The sequence below is a fragment of the Hemiscyllium ocellatum genome, chromosome 28 (assembly GCF_020745735.1).
Source record: "Hemiscyllium ocellatum isolate sHemOce1 chromosome 28, sHemOce1.pat.X.cur, whole genome shotgun sequence".
NCBI lineage: Eukaryota > Metazoa > Chordata > Chondrichthyes > Orectolobiformes > Hemiscylliidae > Hemiscyllium > Hemiscyllium ocellatum.
In genome coordinates, this window is record NC_083428.1 from 4,879,972 (window position 1) to 4,896,449 (window position 16,478).

At 40.2% G+C, this 16,478-nt stretch overlaps 1 protein-coding gene across 1 annotated transcript in view; it reads left to right on the forward strand.

Moving 5' to 3' along the window:
* Positions 1 to 16,478, forward strand: part of mau2 (MAU2 sister chromatid cohesion factor) — a 59,137-nt gene that overhangs the window by 15,222 nt on the left and 27,437 nt on the right. The window contains exons 4-10 of the mRNA XM_060846628.1: positions 2,582 to 2,677; positions 5,190 to 5,284; positions 6,492 to 6,519; positions 8,518 to 8,673; positions 10,525 to 10,671; positions 15,032 to 15,122; positions 15,829 to 15,932. Coding sequence (XP_060702611.1) covers positions 2,582 to 2,677; positions 5,190 to 5,284; positions 6,492 to 6,519; positions 8,518 to 8,673; positions 10,525 to 10,671; positions 15,032 to 15,122; positions 15,829 to 15,932 — 717 coding nt within the window. The remainder of the gene's footprint in view (positions 1 to 2,581; positions 2,678 to 5,189; positions 5,285 to 6,491; positions 6,520 to 8,517; positions 8,674 to 10,524; positions 10,672 to 15,031; positions 15,123 to 15,828; positions 15,933 to 16,478) is intronic.

The window sequence follows — 16,478 nt, forward strand, 5'->3', positions numbered from 1 at the left end:
GAAATGGATTTAAAAGTGGCAAGTGAAATGTAACATCCCCAAGTGTGCTTTGATACATTTTGGTTAAAAATGACAATACTGTTGATACTTTAAAATGATTTGGAGTGGTGGTGGAGGGACAGATGAATTTGCAGATACAGGTTCATAGAATATTAAAGACAGCTCCTTTGTTTATGGAGCCTATAGGAAACCAAAAACTAATTAAATTTAGATTTTATTGCAAGAGCTGGCATAGAATTAAAGTCCAAGTGATTTAAACCTTAAGGAGGGCTCAGTTAGAGAACTCTGTGGCCATGGACTGATGGATATTGTGACTTTAAAGAGGGTCCAACATGGACTTGTTGGAATTCGGTTTGCTTTGGGAAAATACAATACAAACATGGAGAAAGTTTAAAGAGCGTTTTTCTTCATAAGTATGCCACAAATTCCAGGACTGCATGCTAGAATTCAAAATTGTGGAAAGATGGGACAGTGTATTCAGCAGAGCAGGCTGTTTTCAGTCGTGGAGCGATGTAGGATTAAATAGACCTTTACAAGCATAAATAAGAGCTGTAGAAGAGGGTTGTGAGGTTATTGGATCATTGGTTGAGTCAATAAGAAAACTGTTCAAGATTAGATGGATTAGTTAGATTAAAGAAAAGGTGAAGAAATATTGGGAGAAGATGAGTTTATGTGTTTATAGGGTATTTGTTCAAACGTATAATAAATACACAGGCAAGTGATTAAGCCTAATGGTCTGTCTCCCTTTTGTGTCTTTGTGTGTTTTGCATAGAAAGCTATTTAGAAATCACTTAGGAGAAGCAACTGCTTAGTGTGTGCTGCATAATTCCAAGTGCTGTAATCATTTTAGACTTTTCCTCCTGCTATCATCCAGGCATTTACTATCTATTTTAAATCCACCCTGCTGATCTATGAGTACCTTCTGTGTGCAGTATCTCCTATATATTTGTCATATCATTAGACATCGTATCTTTTCTATAGTATGAAAGCCAATATTACACAGAGTACTCAGACTTTTTTGAGCTTTTGGCTAGCTGGTTGTGCACCCTGGATCTCCCCTATTGGACTATCTTTGATTACAAGTCGTGTCTCTGGTCTGTTCCTGATTTCCAAATTGTAGTGAGACTTGGGACTAAATTCAAAGATGAGGAGAGTTGCTATTTAAATATCAATGCTGGCAGAATGGAACATTTTCCTACTTGCTGTTTTTAGGCTCCTCCTGTACTTCTCAAACTGGGAGTGACTTGTTTTAAATCCCAGGACAGAGATTTTCTGTTTTTGAAGCTTATTTTTATACTTTGGGTCAACAGAGATCCCTCACGTATTCTTGCTAAGGGATTAAATAAGGTGAAAGAAAATTGAAGGACGGCAGCATGCCTTTAACTTGTTGTTTAAACACAATATTTAAACAGAAACTCTTTCCTCTTGCATTTATCCATTTGGCAATGCATTTAAATTCATGCGACAGCCCAGCAAGATCAGTACTGGATGAGGAAATTTTAAATCAGCAGGTGAGCCAGGGTTAAAACAGAGTGGAGTATAAATGCTTTCGGAGCAGGGTAATAATTGATGGAATTGAAAGAAGAACAGAGAAATTATATTAATGAGTGCAGTCTGACAAGATTTGCATGGAAATGTCAATATGCTGATTCTTATCTTTCATGATTTTACTTTGAGGTGGAATTTGATCCAAAGAATTGATCAATCTTTTGCAATAGCTGCCTTATACATGTGACTTTATGTAGTAGGTTAAAACCCAGAGCCTATAGTCAAGGCTACTACTAGGGCTGAGGAGAAGATGAGATGAAGCAAGAACTAAGAGCCAGTAGTAAGTGGTGTTGTTTCACACATTATAGGGTCCAGGAAAGAACAAGGTAGAATGGGAAACATTTACAGTGAGCAGAGATATTAATGGAAAGAGGGAAGTAGGCAATGTATTTAATGTATGCGAGCATCAGGAGCTCTCAGTATAGAGCTATTGATAAAATGGATGATGGTTGCCATGTTGAGGGGTTGACACCTAGAGCTAAGACCAATAGAAACCTCTGAAACTAAAGTAAAGAAAATTTATAGTTCCAAGCTTGCTACTTCACTAACAAGTTATGTTATACAGTAAACGTTGTTCTAACTGATATCTTATAAACCAATACTCTTGATCGGCTGGCAAAAATTATATACCTGAATTACTGAAAGTTTACTGTATTATTACGACCCCTGCTTTGTTCAAGTGGTCGTTGAGGATGTGAGTGAGAAGGCTCTCTGTCTGTAAGTTCTATTTAAGGCAAAATTGCATATTATGTAAGTGATTTGTACTGTAAATAAAGTATAACAGTGTATGTTCCCTTCGTTATGTTTCTATTTCTTAGTGTGTGTTTTTACATTGATTATGTGGACTACTTGATCAACCAGTACACTCCTGGTCCCATAGGTTCCAGTTAATAAAAAGTTTGCAGTAGTTGCATGTTGTAAATAGTGGGTCTATTTCACCTCTGGCTATGTAGCTACCTTAATGTATCTCTGAGATTGGACTCTGCCTTTTTCCACATCAGTTTGAAGTAATGCTGCTTTGTTGCCTGTTTAGAATCTGGTTGATTCAGCAAAGCCACTTTTACGGAAGGCGATACAGATTTCCCAGCAGACGCCTTACTGGCATTGTCGACTGCTTTTTCAGCTTGCAGTATGTACCTTTTTGTTTTTTATGTGTAATAGAGTTTACTAAAAAAGTGTTTAACATTGGAACTTAAGAAATGTTAAACCTTAGATGTTTCTTCACAAGGCAAAAAAAGGATGAAATCAAAGCACGCAGATTGATACTTGTAGCACTTAATTACAGATGCTCGTTCTTAAATCTTGGTCAATGGGCTTTAGTTGGCTTTCCACACTCCTTTCCCACTTCCTGTTTTTCTTAAGGAGGAAACAGTTACATTTTTATAGCACTGTTCACAATCTTGGGACCTTCTTATTCTTACATGACTCTACAGGTGAGATAGAAGAAGGGTGTTTACCCCGGCTGCAGTGGGCTAGAGTCAGGGACACAGTTTCAGAATAAGGGATAGGACTATTTAAAACTGAGATTAGGCTGATGTCTTCACTCAGAGCGTGGTAAACCTTTAGCATTCTCTATCACAGAGGCCGTTGAAGCACAATCATCGAGGATATGAAAGGCAGAGATTATTAAGTCTTGAGATATTAAAAAAAATCAAGGAATATTGGAAATTTTACAGAAAATAACATGAGGTGGATGGTTGGCCATGATCTTTGTGATCATGCTTCTGCTCCTATAAAACATTTTACAGGCAATGAGGTACTTTTTGCCATGTAGTCAGTGATGTAGTGGAGGAAAAATGGCAGCCAGTTTGTACAGTCCAAGCTCCCACAAACAGCAGTGTTGGTAATGATTTTATTAGAGCTGAAAAATGTGTTGCTGGAAAAGCGCAGCAGGTCAGGCAGCATCCAAGGAGCAGGAGAATCGACGTTTCAGGCATGAGCCCTTCTTCAGGCTAATGCCCGAAACGTCAATTCCCCTGCTCCTTGGATGCTGCCTGACCTGCTGCGCTTTTCCAGCAACACGTTTTTCAGCTCTGATCTCCAGCATCTGCAATCCTCACTTTCTCCTAAATGATTTTATTATATTAATACATGGGTCAGTGTATCATCACTGGCACTGATGACATGTATTGTTTGCTCTTAATTATCTTTGAGAAGGTGATAGCCACCATCTTCAGTACAACCGAGTGGCTTGCTGAGCTATTTCAGAGGACAGTTAAGAGTTAATCACATGTAGACCAGATGAGGTAAGGACAGCAGCTTTCCTTATGAAAGGGCATTAATGAACCAGCTGGGTATTTGTGAACTTGTCATTACATGATCACCATGATGATACCAGCTTTTTATTCCACATTTATTCAGTTAATTGAATTTAACTTCAAGTTGCTGTGGGATTTTAACTCTGTCCTGACCATTAGTCCAGTGACACAACTACAGCTACCATAAACCTCAGTTAGTGACGTTAGTTGACAGATAAATATTAGCCAGAATACCATTGCGAACTGCTCTGCTATTCTTCAGTGCTGTGGGAACTTCAGCATCTGCTTAAAACGAGATAAGGAGAAACTTCTTCAGCCAGAAAGTGGTGAGTCAATGGAATTCACTGCCACAGAAGGCTGTGGAGGTCAGGTCATTGAGTATATTTAAGACTGAGATAGACATACTCTGAGTATCAAGAGTTATGGGGAGAAAGCAGTAGAATGGGGTTGAGAAACTTATCAGCCGTGATTGAATGGTGGAGGAGATTCGATGGGCTGAATAGCCTGATTTCTGCTCCCATGTCTTATGGTCTTATGTTTGAGAGGACAGATCAGATCTCAGTTTCATGGATCATCCAAAATACTAGTCACTGTCGCTATCACTAATTGGCTGAGATCAATCAGTTTAATTCCGACTGAATTTTTCTGGCCCTACTTTATTGATTGTGTTGGCATGAAGCTGTAGTTACAGTTCTTGTAGTTTTATCCAGGCCTTTTTATGGACCAGGACTAACATGATGTTCAAGAGAGGTTAAGCTGACTGATTAGGACGTGGTTCCTTTGATTTCAAAGGTGAAGTGTTTTATCAATGAAAAAATTATTTTCACCTCTGTAAACGTGGATTAGTTAGTGCAAACGCCCAGAAGTAGGCTGCTATTTGTGTTGAAAACAGAATTCTGTATCTGCTTATCTCCGTCTCACAAAGCATGTTTCAGATTATGGGCGTTCCATAGTTGACCTCAGTGTTTCCAGAAACGGTGAGTGGAAGTCACCTAAAGTCCCACTCCTGCTATTCTCCAGTAGATTTCGGGTGGACTGTTTCATGTATGGATGAGATGTCCACACAACGGATTGACCATTGGAATTAAATGCTAGAGATAAGTTGGCACTTTTGCAGCTTTAGCTCAGCATTAGGTAGCGTCTGCGATTGAGGTGGGGGGGGTGGGTGCACAAGTGAAACGGAATGTGACAATCAGGAAGTAGGTCTATTCAGTGTCTCGCAGACAGTTAATAGTTAAGATGTAGATTTTCACAACTGCTGACTTTCGAATAGATGAAGGCTGAATCTCGATCATATATGTTGCATTTCTGGATAATAAAGTGAATATAAGATGGTTTGGAAAAAAATAAATCTTTGTTTTGTTTTGTTTCCCTGTCCACCAGCAACTGCACACACTAGAAAAAGATTTGGTTTCAGCATGTGACCTCCTAGGAGTTGGAGCTGAGTATGCAAGAGTAGTAGGATCAGAATATACAAGGTAACAGCAAAACGTCTGAACTGAGAACTATATCTCTGCTGTTCCCACAGATGAGAAAATTAAACCAGAACTCCAATTTTGTGGATTTCTATGGGAATATCTGTCTTAAATGTATAGTTGTTAGTAACTTCCATTTACCCTTCAGACCTAAATGTAAATTTCTTTAAAGGCAATTCTTTATCTTTCAATTACATTTATGACAATGGGACAATGAAGCTTTCGCATTCTAACATCTGGCTTTTTGTGGTTAAAGGTGTTATCTCTCTACTGATAAAGGCTTCACCCAGTATAATCAAAAGTTGCATGCAAATTGGAAAGTCCTGGGTTTAGTTCCTGAGTTGTGTTGAGTTTGCTGATTAACTTAGCCCCTGTCTGAAATCATCTGACCTCTTCCAGATGTCAATGCAACAAGAAGAGACTTTGTGAATACTTCAGATTTTAAATTCTCATTGATGCACAGCATTCCATGGCCTCAAGTCTGTCTATTTCTTAATGATTTTTGAGTGGTATTCAAAAGATGAAAAAATACATTAAGAAACCTCTTTTATTGTGTTTGCATAATGTCCCAGGACCTGTTTCACCTGTTCTCTGGCATTGCTAAAGTCTCTCAGTTCTACACTGGCGTCACCAAAGACACAAGAAAGCATTTGAGTGTTAAGTTTAAACTGTTGAGTCTTTTTTATCATCGAGGGATATACTTCTGTTCCATTTGTTTTTGAAACAGGTTTTTTTTATCATAAAGAAAGGCTTTGTGGAAATACAAACCTTTCATGGCTATCGTTCCATTGCGCCTTGTAACCAATTAACTATTCTTGAGGTGAAGTTAAGTACAGCTGCCAATCTCCCATAAGCAGCAAGGTGGCAATCACATTTTCTTAATATTTGAGGGTTAATTATTGGCTCAGGACACTGGTGAGAATTCCCTGCTCTTTAAAATAGCTCTGAAGTATCTTTTATCCTTCTTAGAGGATCACAGGCCCTCGGTTTAACATCTTGTCTAAAAAGTGGCATCTCCATGGAGGACGTGCTGAGTCCTGCACTGAAAAGTTTGTCTGGAATATGCATTCAAGACTATAGAGTGGCAAAAGTTACTTCAAGCTTTTGGATATCTTAAGAAATGTCCTTGTCATTTATATAAAGTGAGTCATAGTTTCATGACCATGTTATTTCAGTTCATTAATGTAAACTTATCTTTCTTATCTTACAGAGCACTCTTCCTCTTAAGTAAAGGCATGGTAAGTTTTTTCCCCCAATTTGGTTAAATTAGCTTGCAAACATTGTGCAGAGTTTAAACTCTAATCTGCAGCTCGTGTACTCATCACTGTATAAATCCTCCAATTGATGTTAAAAATGTTAGGGGATCTTAAGATTGATTAGAAGGGAAGTCTACAGAAATCCAGCTCATGGTTTTCCTCAGTGCTTTAAAAATGTTCCAAGACATAATGATTTGAGTAAGCAGGTGGATTATGAAATCCAGAGTGTATTTGAATTTCAAAAGCAAGTAGTTAAAAGCCGATCGAGCAGGAATGCCCCCTCCACGTTTTCATTTTTAGTTACTTAGTCAATCTCATTTTGGTTGACTCAACAGCTGGCCAACTAAAATTAAAAAGGTGGATTTCCTACAGTGCTGCCAGACCTGCTGAACCTCTTCAGCACTTTTGTTGCGTTTTGGTGTCTGTCTTTCACCTAATTTTGCTTCTGTGATTGAGCTGGTTCAAATAGGTTGGGCTAACGAAAATCTATTAGTGTTACTTTTTCATAGAATCATAGACTCTAACCATAGAATCCCTACACTGTGGAAAGAGGTCATTTGGCCCATTTGAGTCCACACCGACCCTCCAAACAGCGACCACCCCTTGCTCTATCCCTGTAACCCTGCATTTTCCAAGGGTAGTCCACCTAACCTGCACATCCCTGGATGTTATAGGCAATTTAGTATGCCATTTCACCTAACCCGCACATCTTTGGACTGTGGGGGGGAAACCCACGCGGACAGAAGGAGAATGTGCAAACTCAACACATAGTCACCCAAGGGTGGAATTGAACCTGGGTCTCCGGTGCTGCGAGGCAGGGCTAACCACTCAGCAACCTGAAGATTGTGCACAAATAATTAGGATCCAGATCCAATAATGCTCTTTTACCAATGGAAAACCGTTTATTCAGTCTCTACCAACAGTGCAAACTCTGCTGACAGTCACAGCCCCATGTGTGAATGATGACCACCAGGGTGAGAGAGTGAAATGTCACCAGGGACTGTAAAGTTTTAATTGCAGGAGAGTAAATACTTCTGGGAGAAAAAAGTAAGCGGTGCAAACTAGCAAACAAGAAGAGATATCTTTTTGTTTTGAAAAATATGTGATGTTTAGTGGAATGTACTGAAATGCAAACCAACGTGTTGTTCAATCACCTGTTCTTAATTCATTCATGGGATGTATGCTTCACTGCCTAGGCATTTTACTGTTCGTCCCAAATTGAACTTGAGAAGGTGGTGGTGTGGTCTGTCTTGAACTGCTGCTGTACACTTAGTATCGATAGACCCACAATGCTGGTTGGGGTGCTGGGGACACCATGTCTTCCAGGACTTTGATCCAGCGACACTGATAGAGTGGTGATATGTTTTCAACTGAGAATGTTGAGTGACTTGGAAGAGAACTTGCAGATGGTGGTATTTCCATATATCTGTTGCCCTTGCCCTTCTAGGTGGTAGTGGTTGTGGGTTTCCTAACTCGAGCATTGTTGAACCAGTGGAACTGAGTTTGCACCCTTCAAGCTTGTATTTAAACGTCCTTCCCCTTCCCCAAAAAAACATTCTGGCATATTGTACAGCATTGCTTTTGTGGAAATAGTCTAAGTGTTAGTATTTGCCATTGACAGCAGATGATGATGCTCACCAATTAACAGTTAAGTAAACCATCCATCTCTAGAGAGTGTTAAATCCTTAATCTGGTTAAACTTCTAGAGGAGTCGAATGACTCCTTGGGTGGAGGAAATGCCTTCAAGAGGGGTATAAGCTAATTTTGCTTTATCTCCACATCTCAAAAGGCAGAGACACTGAAAAAGCAACCTTGGATAGTCCCAGACAACACATCAGATTTGTGCCCCTTCTTGTTGGAAAGTTTGTGGGAGCAATCACAGGAGCTCAATAATTATTGATCAGTGGTGATTGTCTATATATTGGTTTTGAGTTTAGCTGTGAGTTTTAATGTTGGTGTATTCTCCCTGTTGGCTTCCAGCTATTGTTGATGGAACGGAAGCTGCAGGAGGTTCACCCTCTTCTGACTCTGTGCGGCCAGATTGTGGAGAACTGGCAAGGTAACCCTATTCAGAAGGAGTCACTGCGTGTCTTTTTCCTGGTGCTACAGGTCACACACTATCTGGATGCAGGACAGGTGAGCAATGAAATGTCATCAAAAATTTCCAGCACAAGGGGAAAGTACAGACACAGTAGTATTTCTGTTGAAATCAACCAGTGAGAGAAATAATTTAGAGAATGAAGGTCAATAAGTTGGGGTTAAAATCTACCTCCTGCTCTTCATTCCATAAAGTGTATGAGTGTTGGTTCAGACCTGAAAATTACGTCTGTACATACATTGGACTGGGTGCAATACTGGCTTTTGTAGAATTGTGTGATTTGTGAAGTGCTGCTGACTGGATCAGATGAAAGGCTAGGGATCTTTCCTATAACATGATCTAATTGGGGTCTTTGAAATCCTGAAGGGATTTGGTATCGCAGCTGTAGAGAAGATGTTGCACTTGTGCAGTGGGTACAGAACTAGAGTCATAAGGGTTCTTGTAGCACAGTGGTAATATCCCTACCTCTGAAGGAGGAGGCCAAAGTTAAAATCAAACCTCCTCCAGAGGCATGTATTAACATTTCTGAACAGGTTGATTTAAAACAAAAATTAGGGTCATATATATAAAATAATAATTACTAAATCAATGGGGAATTTGGAAGGCACTTCTTTACCCAGAGTGATAATAATTTGGAACTCATTGCTAAGTGAGGCAGTTGAGGTAAAAAAACATAGATACATTTTAGAGGGAATTAAAATATACAAAGAATAAAAGGATATGCTGAAAGGGTGACTTTTGGAGAATACGGGGAGGCTTGAGTGGATCTGGATCAGCTCTGTGCTGGAAATTCGACACCAATTTTCTTGAGAACTGAAAAGATTGCAAGGTGGTCCAAAACACGTTTTCAAGATTCTGAAAGAGAACAAAAGGTTAAATAATGGATTTGCTCTGACCAACAATATAGCAGGAAGAGACCACAACTTGTGGCAGACAGTTAAAATGGATGTTTGGTTTTTTAAAAAAGTTAGATTAGATTAGATTCCCTACAGGTGGAAACAGGCCCAACAAGTTCACACCAACCCTCCGAAGAGTAGCCAATCCAAACCCATTTTCCTACCCTATAAATGCACCTAACACTATGGGCAATTTAGCATGGCCAATTCACCTGACCTGCACATCTTTGGACTGTGGGAGGAAACTTGAGCACTCAGAGGAAACCCACACAGACATGGAGAGAACGTGCAAACTCCACACAGACAGTCGCCCAAGGCTGGAATTGAACCTGGGACCTTGTGAGGCAGCAGTGCTAACCACTGACCTACCGTGCCGTTATGCAAAGATAATACGAATAATGAACGTTCTGTCACAAATGATGATTAAATTTGATGTTTAAGTCTGAATGTACCGTAAGTGCTGTACAGAAGAGTTAATGAAAGGCTTATACGAAGAAAGTTACTTTCTTAAACTCTGGTCATTTCAGTACAATCAATGAAGCAATTTTGAAAGTGTAGTTACTGTTGTAATGCGGGCATGCCAACCCATATGCTCTAAAAGTTCAAATAAGCAGCAATATGATAATGATCTTTATAATGTTCTTTAGATGTTATTGGTTGATGAATGAATATGCTTTGTTTGAATATCATTATGGAATCTTACAACATCCAACTGACAAAGCAGTTGGGACTTCAGTTTAACATCTCCTGAAAGATGGCATATTTGGCCCTCTCCAGTACTGGGTGTGTCGACAAATATTATGAACACCAAACGTTCTGACTGAGAAGCAGGAGTCGGATAACTGTGAAAGTAAACCCAAGCGGAACAGTTTCAGTAAATATCTGCTGGAATGTGCACCCATTCGTATAATAGCTTCAGCAAACATGAATGTACATTTTTTCCAAGAAGGAAACAACCAGTGAATGATGGAATAATCTGTGATATTCTTGAAGGTAAAAAGCGTGAAGCCCTGTCTGAAACAGCTGCAGCAATGTATTCAAACCATCTCAACGCTGCATGATGACGAGATTCTGCCTACTAACCCTGCAGACCTCTTTCACTGGCTACCAAAGGAGCATATGTGTGTGTTGGTTTACCTGGTGAGTAAGAGTTTACATAATATTTTTTGGGGAGTGAAGGGGTGAATTCTGTGCTAAATACTGTTACACACCTAAAGGAGACCATGATGCTGTTACTTAAAAAATGCTAAATATCAGATCTGAGAGAGCATTTCATTTGTTCAATCTGTTTCTTAAAAATTCAACAATTTTAGCTGATAACTCTGCTTCCCTTCCATTTTCGTTCCTGGTTTTGGTTATTCTTCCATTGTTTCTCTCCTATTTTCATTAGTTTGATTTGGACCACAGCTGATTGGGATGCTGCCATTGGGACCTTCTTCAGGCACATCTTTTGTTTTACTTGTCCCATTACAATTCCCAATAGCTGTGCCCATGAACCCTTTTGTACTTTCTCAAAAACATTCTTTCTTGAAATGGTGTGTCTTTGGCAAGACTAACATTTGTTGCTAATTGCTTTGAATTGAGTGGCTTTTTGGCCATTACAGAGGGCAATTAAGAATCTTTTCTATGGGTCAGGTGTCACATGTAGGTCAGACTGGATGATGATGGTAGATTTCCTTCCCTGAACGACATTAATGAATCGGATGAGTTCTTACAATAATTGACGATGGCTGTCTTGGTCACCATCACTGAGACTAGCTTAATAACCCAGTTGAATTAAGTGAATTTAAATTCAGCCAGATGCGTGGTGGGGTTTGATCCCAAGTTCCCAGTGGATTAGCTTGCATTCCTTGATTACAAGGCAGAGACGTTACCACCACGCTTCCGTTTCTGCTGTCCTTCAGTATATCATAGACCTCTTTTTTTTTTTCCTGACATTCCCTTTTCTGTTGCTCAAAACCTTTTTACATTTCTACTTTCCCAGTTTTAATGAAAGGTTGTGCGTCTGAAACATTAAATCCATTTCTTGCTCCACTGATCCTGCCATACCTATTAAGTATTTGTGTCACTTCTGTTTTTGTGTTGTATAAATGCAAATCTTTGGTAATAGATCAAATGGTAACTCTGCAGAGTCTGCTGTTTGGTGAAAGCCGCTGATCTAATCTGAGCAGGTTCCAAATCCAATCTGTGCTGCTGAGGCTTCCTGATCTCTCTGAGTGGCCCCAAGCTCGATAAGGAAGTAGCTAACCTGGAAATCCTACTTCTGTCTGGTATCTAGTGACTGCAGAAAGGATCAAAATTTGTACATGAGCATCCTCCCTGTTGCTTTTGAATAAGTCAGTGATTATACACTGACTTGTACCTTCCTGAGCAACAGCTTGCTTTGTGCCTTTACCAAGGCACTTCACAGAAAGATAATCAGACAAGGATTGAATAGCTTGTTGAGCATAGAGCCACTGCAGCATGTATAAGCACTTGGTCTTATTAAAATGAGGAAGATGTCACAAATTGAAGGAACTTATTCCCACTTTTGGTCTGCACGATCTTAAGGAACCACAGTGCAGAGGAATGTAAGCATTCCTCTATTCCCCTCAATACACGAAACATAATTCATCCAGCTACACATTGAGCACGTAACTCCTTCCTGCCCTACAATACGTGTCAACTGCAACAGCTTATCAAGTCTCCAGTTTCCATCTTTGCTCCAGCTGTCCAAGTAAGATTGTCAATTTGTGCCAAATTATCATTTTATTTTTAAATGACATCCTGTTTGCACTTCATTGGTTCAACGGAGGTGCAGGAGACCACGCCACAAAGGTGAGGTGTCGACCTGGTGAAACACAGGAGTATTTACAAGCTGAACAGTAGAATAGGACTAAGTGATCCTACAGCCAATAGATCAGATCTCAGCTCTGTAGTCCTGCCACATTCACTTGTGAATGGGGATGGGCAATTAAACAACGAGCAGGAGGAGCTGGCTAAACAAATATCCATTCCCGGACTGATAGAGAATCATAGAATCCATACTGTATGGAAGCAGACCATTCGGCCTATTGAGACATACATCACATCTTTGCAAAAGTCCAGGCTGAAACATTTGTGCCTGCTCTCAGCCCAAAATGTAGAGTGTAATCCATCACAGCCTCCTCCTGCAGTCCCCAATATCACAGATTCCAGTCTTCAACCAATTTGATTCCCTCTGTGGCCGCAAGAAATGGCTGATGGCAATGGATACTGCCAAGTTTATGGGTTCTGGCAACATTCCAGGGATTGCACTGAAGACGTGTGCTTCAGAAAGAGCTTTGTTCTTGCCATGCTGTTTCAGTATGGTTGCAACATTGCCATCTTTCTACCAATGTGAACAATTGTTGCCCAGGTCTTGCCCACAAAAAGCCAGACAAATCCAATCCAACCAAGTTCAGCCCTATCAGTATATTGTTTTTCTCATCATCAAAGTGCTGGACAGTGCTGTAAAGCAACACTTGCTCAGAAATAATCTGTTCACTGAAGCTTTGTTTGTAATGTGTAAGGGCCATCCAGCACCTGATCTCAGTGTAGCCTTGGTTCAGGCATGAACAAAACATCTGAACTCCAGAAATGCAGGGAGAGTAACTGCCCTTGACATGAAAGCAGCATTTAACTGAGGATGACATCCAGGACCCCTGGCAAAACTGGAGTCTGTGTGGAATGAGGGGAAAGCGCTCTGCTATTTGAAGTCGTAATACAAAGGAAAATGGTTGTGGTTAGAAGTGAATCATCTCAGTCCTAAGACATCACCGCATGAGTTCTTCAGCATCCTAAGGCTAACTGTCTTGCAACTGCTTCATGAAAGTTCTGTCCGCCTACACGCACGTGCACACCCACAACCCATCCCCACAAAAAAAAGGGCGGAATGGGAATGCTTACGGATTGTGCTAAACACTACAAAACAATGCGCAAGTGCTCAGGTACTGAAGCATCTGTGCCCATGTGCTGTAAGACTGGGACAACACCTAGTTTTGGGCTGATAAGTAGCAAGTAATGAACATATCACACAAGTGGCATCGTGAATGAGAGAAAACCTAACCATCGCTCTTTGATATTCAGTGGCATTACCTTTGCTGGGGTTAAAATCCTGAATCTTGAAATTGACCTGGACATGAACTGGACCAGCGAAATAAAGATTTGATGCACGCCTTCCCAGCTGATGTGGAGAATCCATCTCAAGCTGTTGAGGGGTGGTGGGAATTGGGAGGTGAGTTACTTGCAGCCATATACCTAGCCTCTGACCTGCACTTGACAGTCACTTCATTTATATGGCTACTGCAGTTTGATTTCTGGTCAGTGGTAACACCCAAAATGTTGATAGTGAGGGATTCGTTGATGGTAACGCCATTGAATGTCACTGATTAGATTTTGTCTTTATGGAGATTGTCATTGCTTGGCATTTGTGTCGCACAAATGTTACTTGCCACTTTTCAGCCCAAGCCTGGATATTGTCTGACCTTATGATGGAGGGAAGCTTAATGATAAGGCAGCTGAAGATGGTTGGACTCACAGTACTACCCTGAAGCGAACTCTTGGAGCTGAGATGATTGATCTTTGACAGCCACAGCTATATTCCTGATGAGCATTAGTCTTTACAGGTTCAAGTTGCTTCCTGTAACTTTGGCTCAATATACTTTTGAACTAAGTGGCAAGTGCAGGCAAGCACTCAACAGGACAGCATTGGAGCCTCCTTTCATCCAGCCTTCAAATATGCACTTTCCAGGAGTGAATAGCTTGATTGTACATCAGAAACAAGAATTCTATCTGATTTTTATCTTATCCTTCAGTAACTGTTTCTCATCATGGTTCCTTAACTAGCCAAAGTTGGACTTGAGTCAGGAACATCCCAGGGCAATATAGTACAATAAAGCAATGATATTTTCTTGCATTTAATCACTAACTTTAGAGATGAGGACAGGATATTTCCATGTGGGAAAGAGAAAGCACCTTTCCAGTTTCTCTATTTAAATGCATTGAATTTAATCTCACTAAAGGAGACCATTTATCCAAGTGCACTGCTGTCACCTCCCTGGATGGCCAAGCTGCTTTGCACTACCACTTTTCCTTTTACCATATCCTTTTAGCTTTATTCCTCAAATATTTACATTTCCATTATAAAAGTAATTGCAGATCTGCCTCCTGGACTTACTCTTGTCAACATTTGAAATGTTGAATGATGAAATTGTCAAATCTCATAACTCTCCCTGTTAAGTTATTTATTTAGGTTCTCCAATTTTTAGTGAGGGAGGGGATGGGAAAATTTTCATGTCTTGGCTTTCTCACCACTATCCCACCCCATTCGCCCACCAGTATGCTTACAAATTCCAGTTATTAACGTGTCCCCAGCTAGCTTACTGCATGCTTTGATATTCATGATTGTGTTCTCACGTGAGGTTGGACAGTGTTGTTTAAAGGATCAGGTGTCGAATGTTGGGGTGAAGAACATCTCAATGGTATGTTTTCTGTGTTTCAGGTGACGGTGATGCACTCCATGCAAGCTGGATACCTAGAGAAAGCTCAGAAGTACACAGATAAAGCACTCATGCAGTTAGAAAAATTAAAAAGTAAGTCATGTGGAACTCCTGTCTGTTTTCACAGTTTCACAGTAGATGCTTGGTGAGGCTTAGATTTACGGATATTTTCCACTTTGCAATTGAATTGTAAATTCTGAAGATTGTCATCTTCAAGCCTGGATTGAATTGCACAGCAATAGGTTACAGCACTGATGGGTCAAGGTCTATCTCTGTATAACACTGGTGCAGTACTGGTGGGGCCATGTCTATCACTGTATAACATGGGTAAAGTACTGTTGGGTCAAGGTCTAACACTATAACATGAGTACAGTACTCATAGGGCCAGCTCTGCCATTATTTATTGCAGCACAGTACCTCTGCGCACAGGTTTCTCATTGTATAACACTGGGGTGTCGTAATGGTGACTGCAGGACAATCCCTATCACACTGGCTTAAAATACTGGTGGGTACAGATCTGTCATTGTTTAACACTGGGAACAATACAACTGGGCAATGTTATCACTGTAAACATATCACCTTTTGGCCTGTCTGGCTTGGTTACACTACCTTTTAACCATGGAAGCATTATTCAGAAATGAAGGTTCCAACTGATAGGTCATGCTTGCTGTTTGTATAAATTTTCTAAAGACTTCTTAAGACACTTACTACTCAATGGTTTGGTTTTAAAACTTTACATTAGAAATGGTATTTGATGTATCATAGTAATGTAAAACATAGTTCTCTCTTATCTGTACAGTGCTGGACTGCAGCCCAATACTCTCTTCATTTCAAGTCATGTTGCTGGAGCATATTATCATGTGTCGACTTGTAACAGGCCACAAAGCAACAGCTCTCCAAGAGGTTTGTACACTGTCTCGTAGCCTGGACAGTATCAGAAAAAGATAGAATGTTAAGCACAATTTAGACTTTAACCTCTGAGACATGAGTTCACATCCTACCTGGTTTTGAGCAAAAGTCTCTCCTCTGTTGCCCACGATAACAACAATTGCATTTGTATTGTGTCTTAACTATACTAACTTACCTACATATGTTTAAAAGGAGGATTTTTAAATAGAATTTGGTATTATCCACGTCAGAACACATTGGAAAAAAGGCCAAAATCTTGGTCAATGAGAATGCGTTTAAGGAGTGTCTTAAAGACCAGGGTTTTAAAGCAAGGTCCAAAACCTTGGAGGAAAGGCAGTTTAAGTCAGTGGTAGTGTCCCTTCCTCTGAGCCAGAAGACACAGATTAAAGTCCTACTTGCTCCAGAGGTGTGTCATAACATATCTGGATAGGTTGATTGAAAATATCTGGAAGATTAAGGATTGTCTAAATGATGTATTCAATACACTAAAATAGTTGAGTGGCAGGTTGGCTCAGTGATTGGCACTGCTGCCTAACAGCA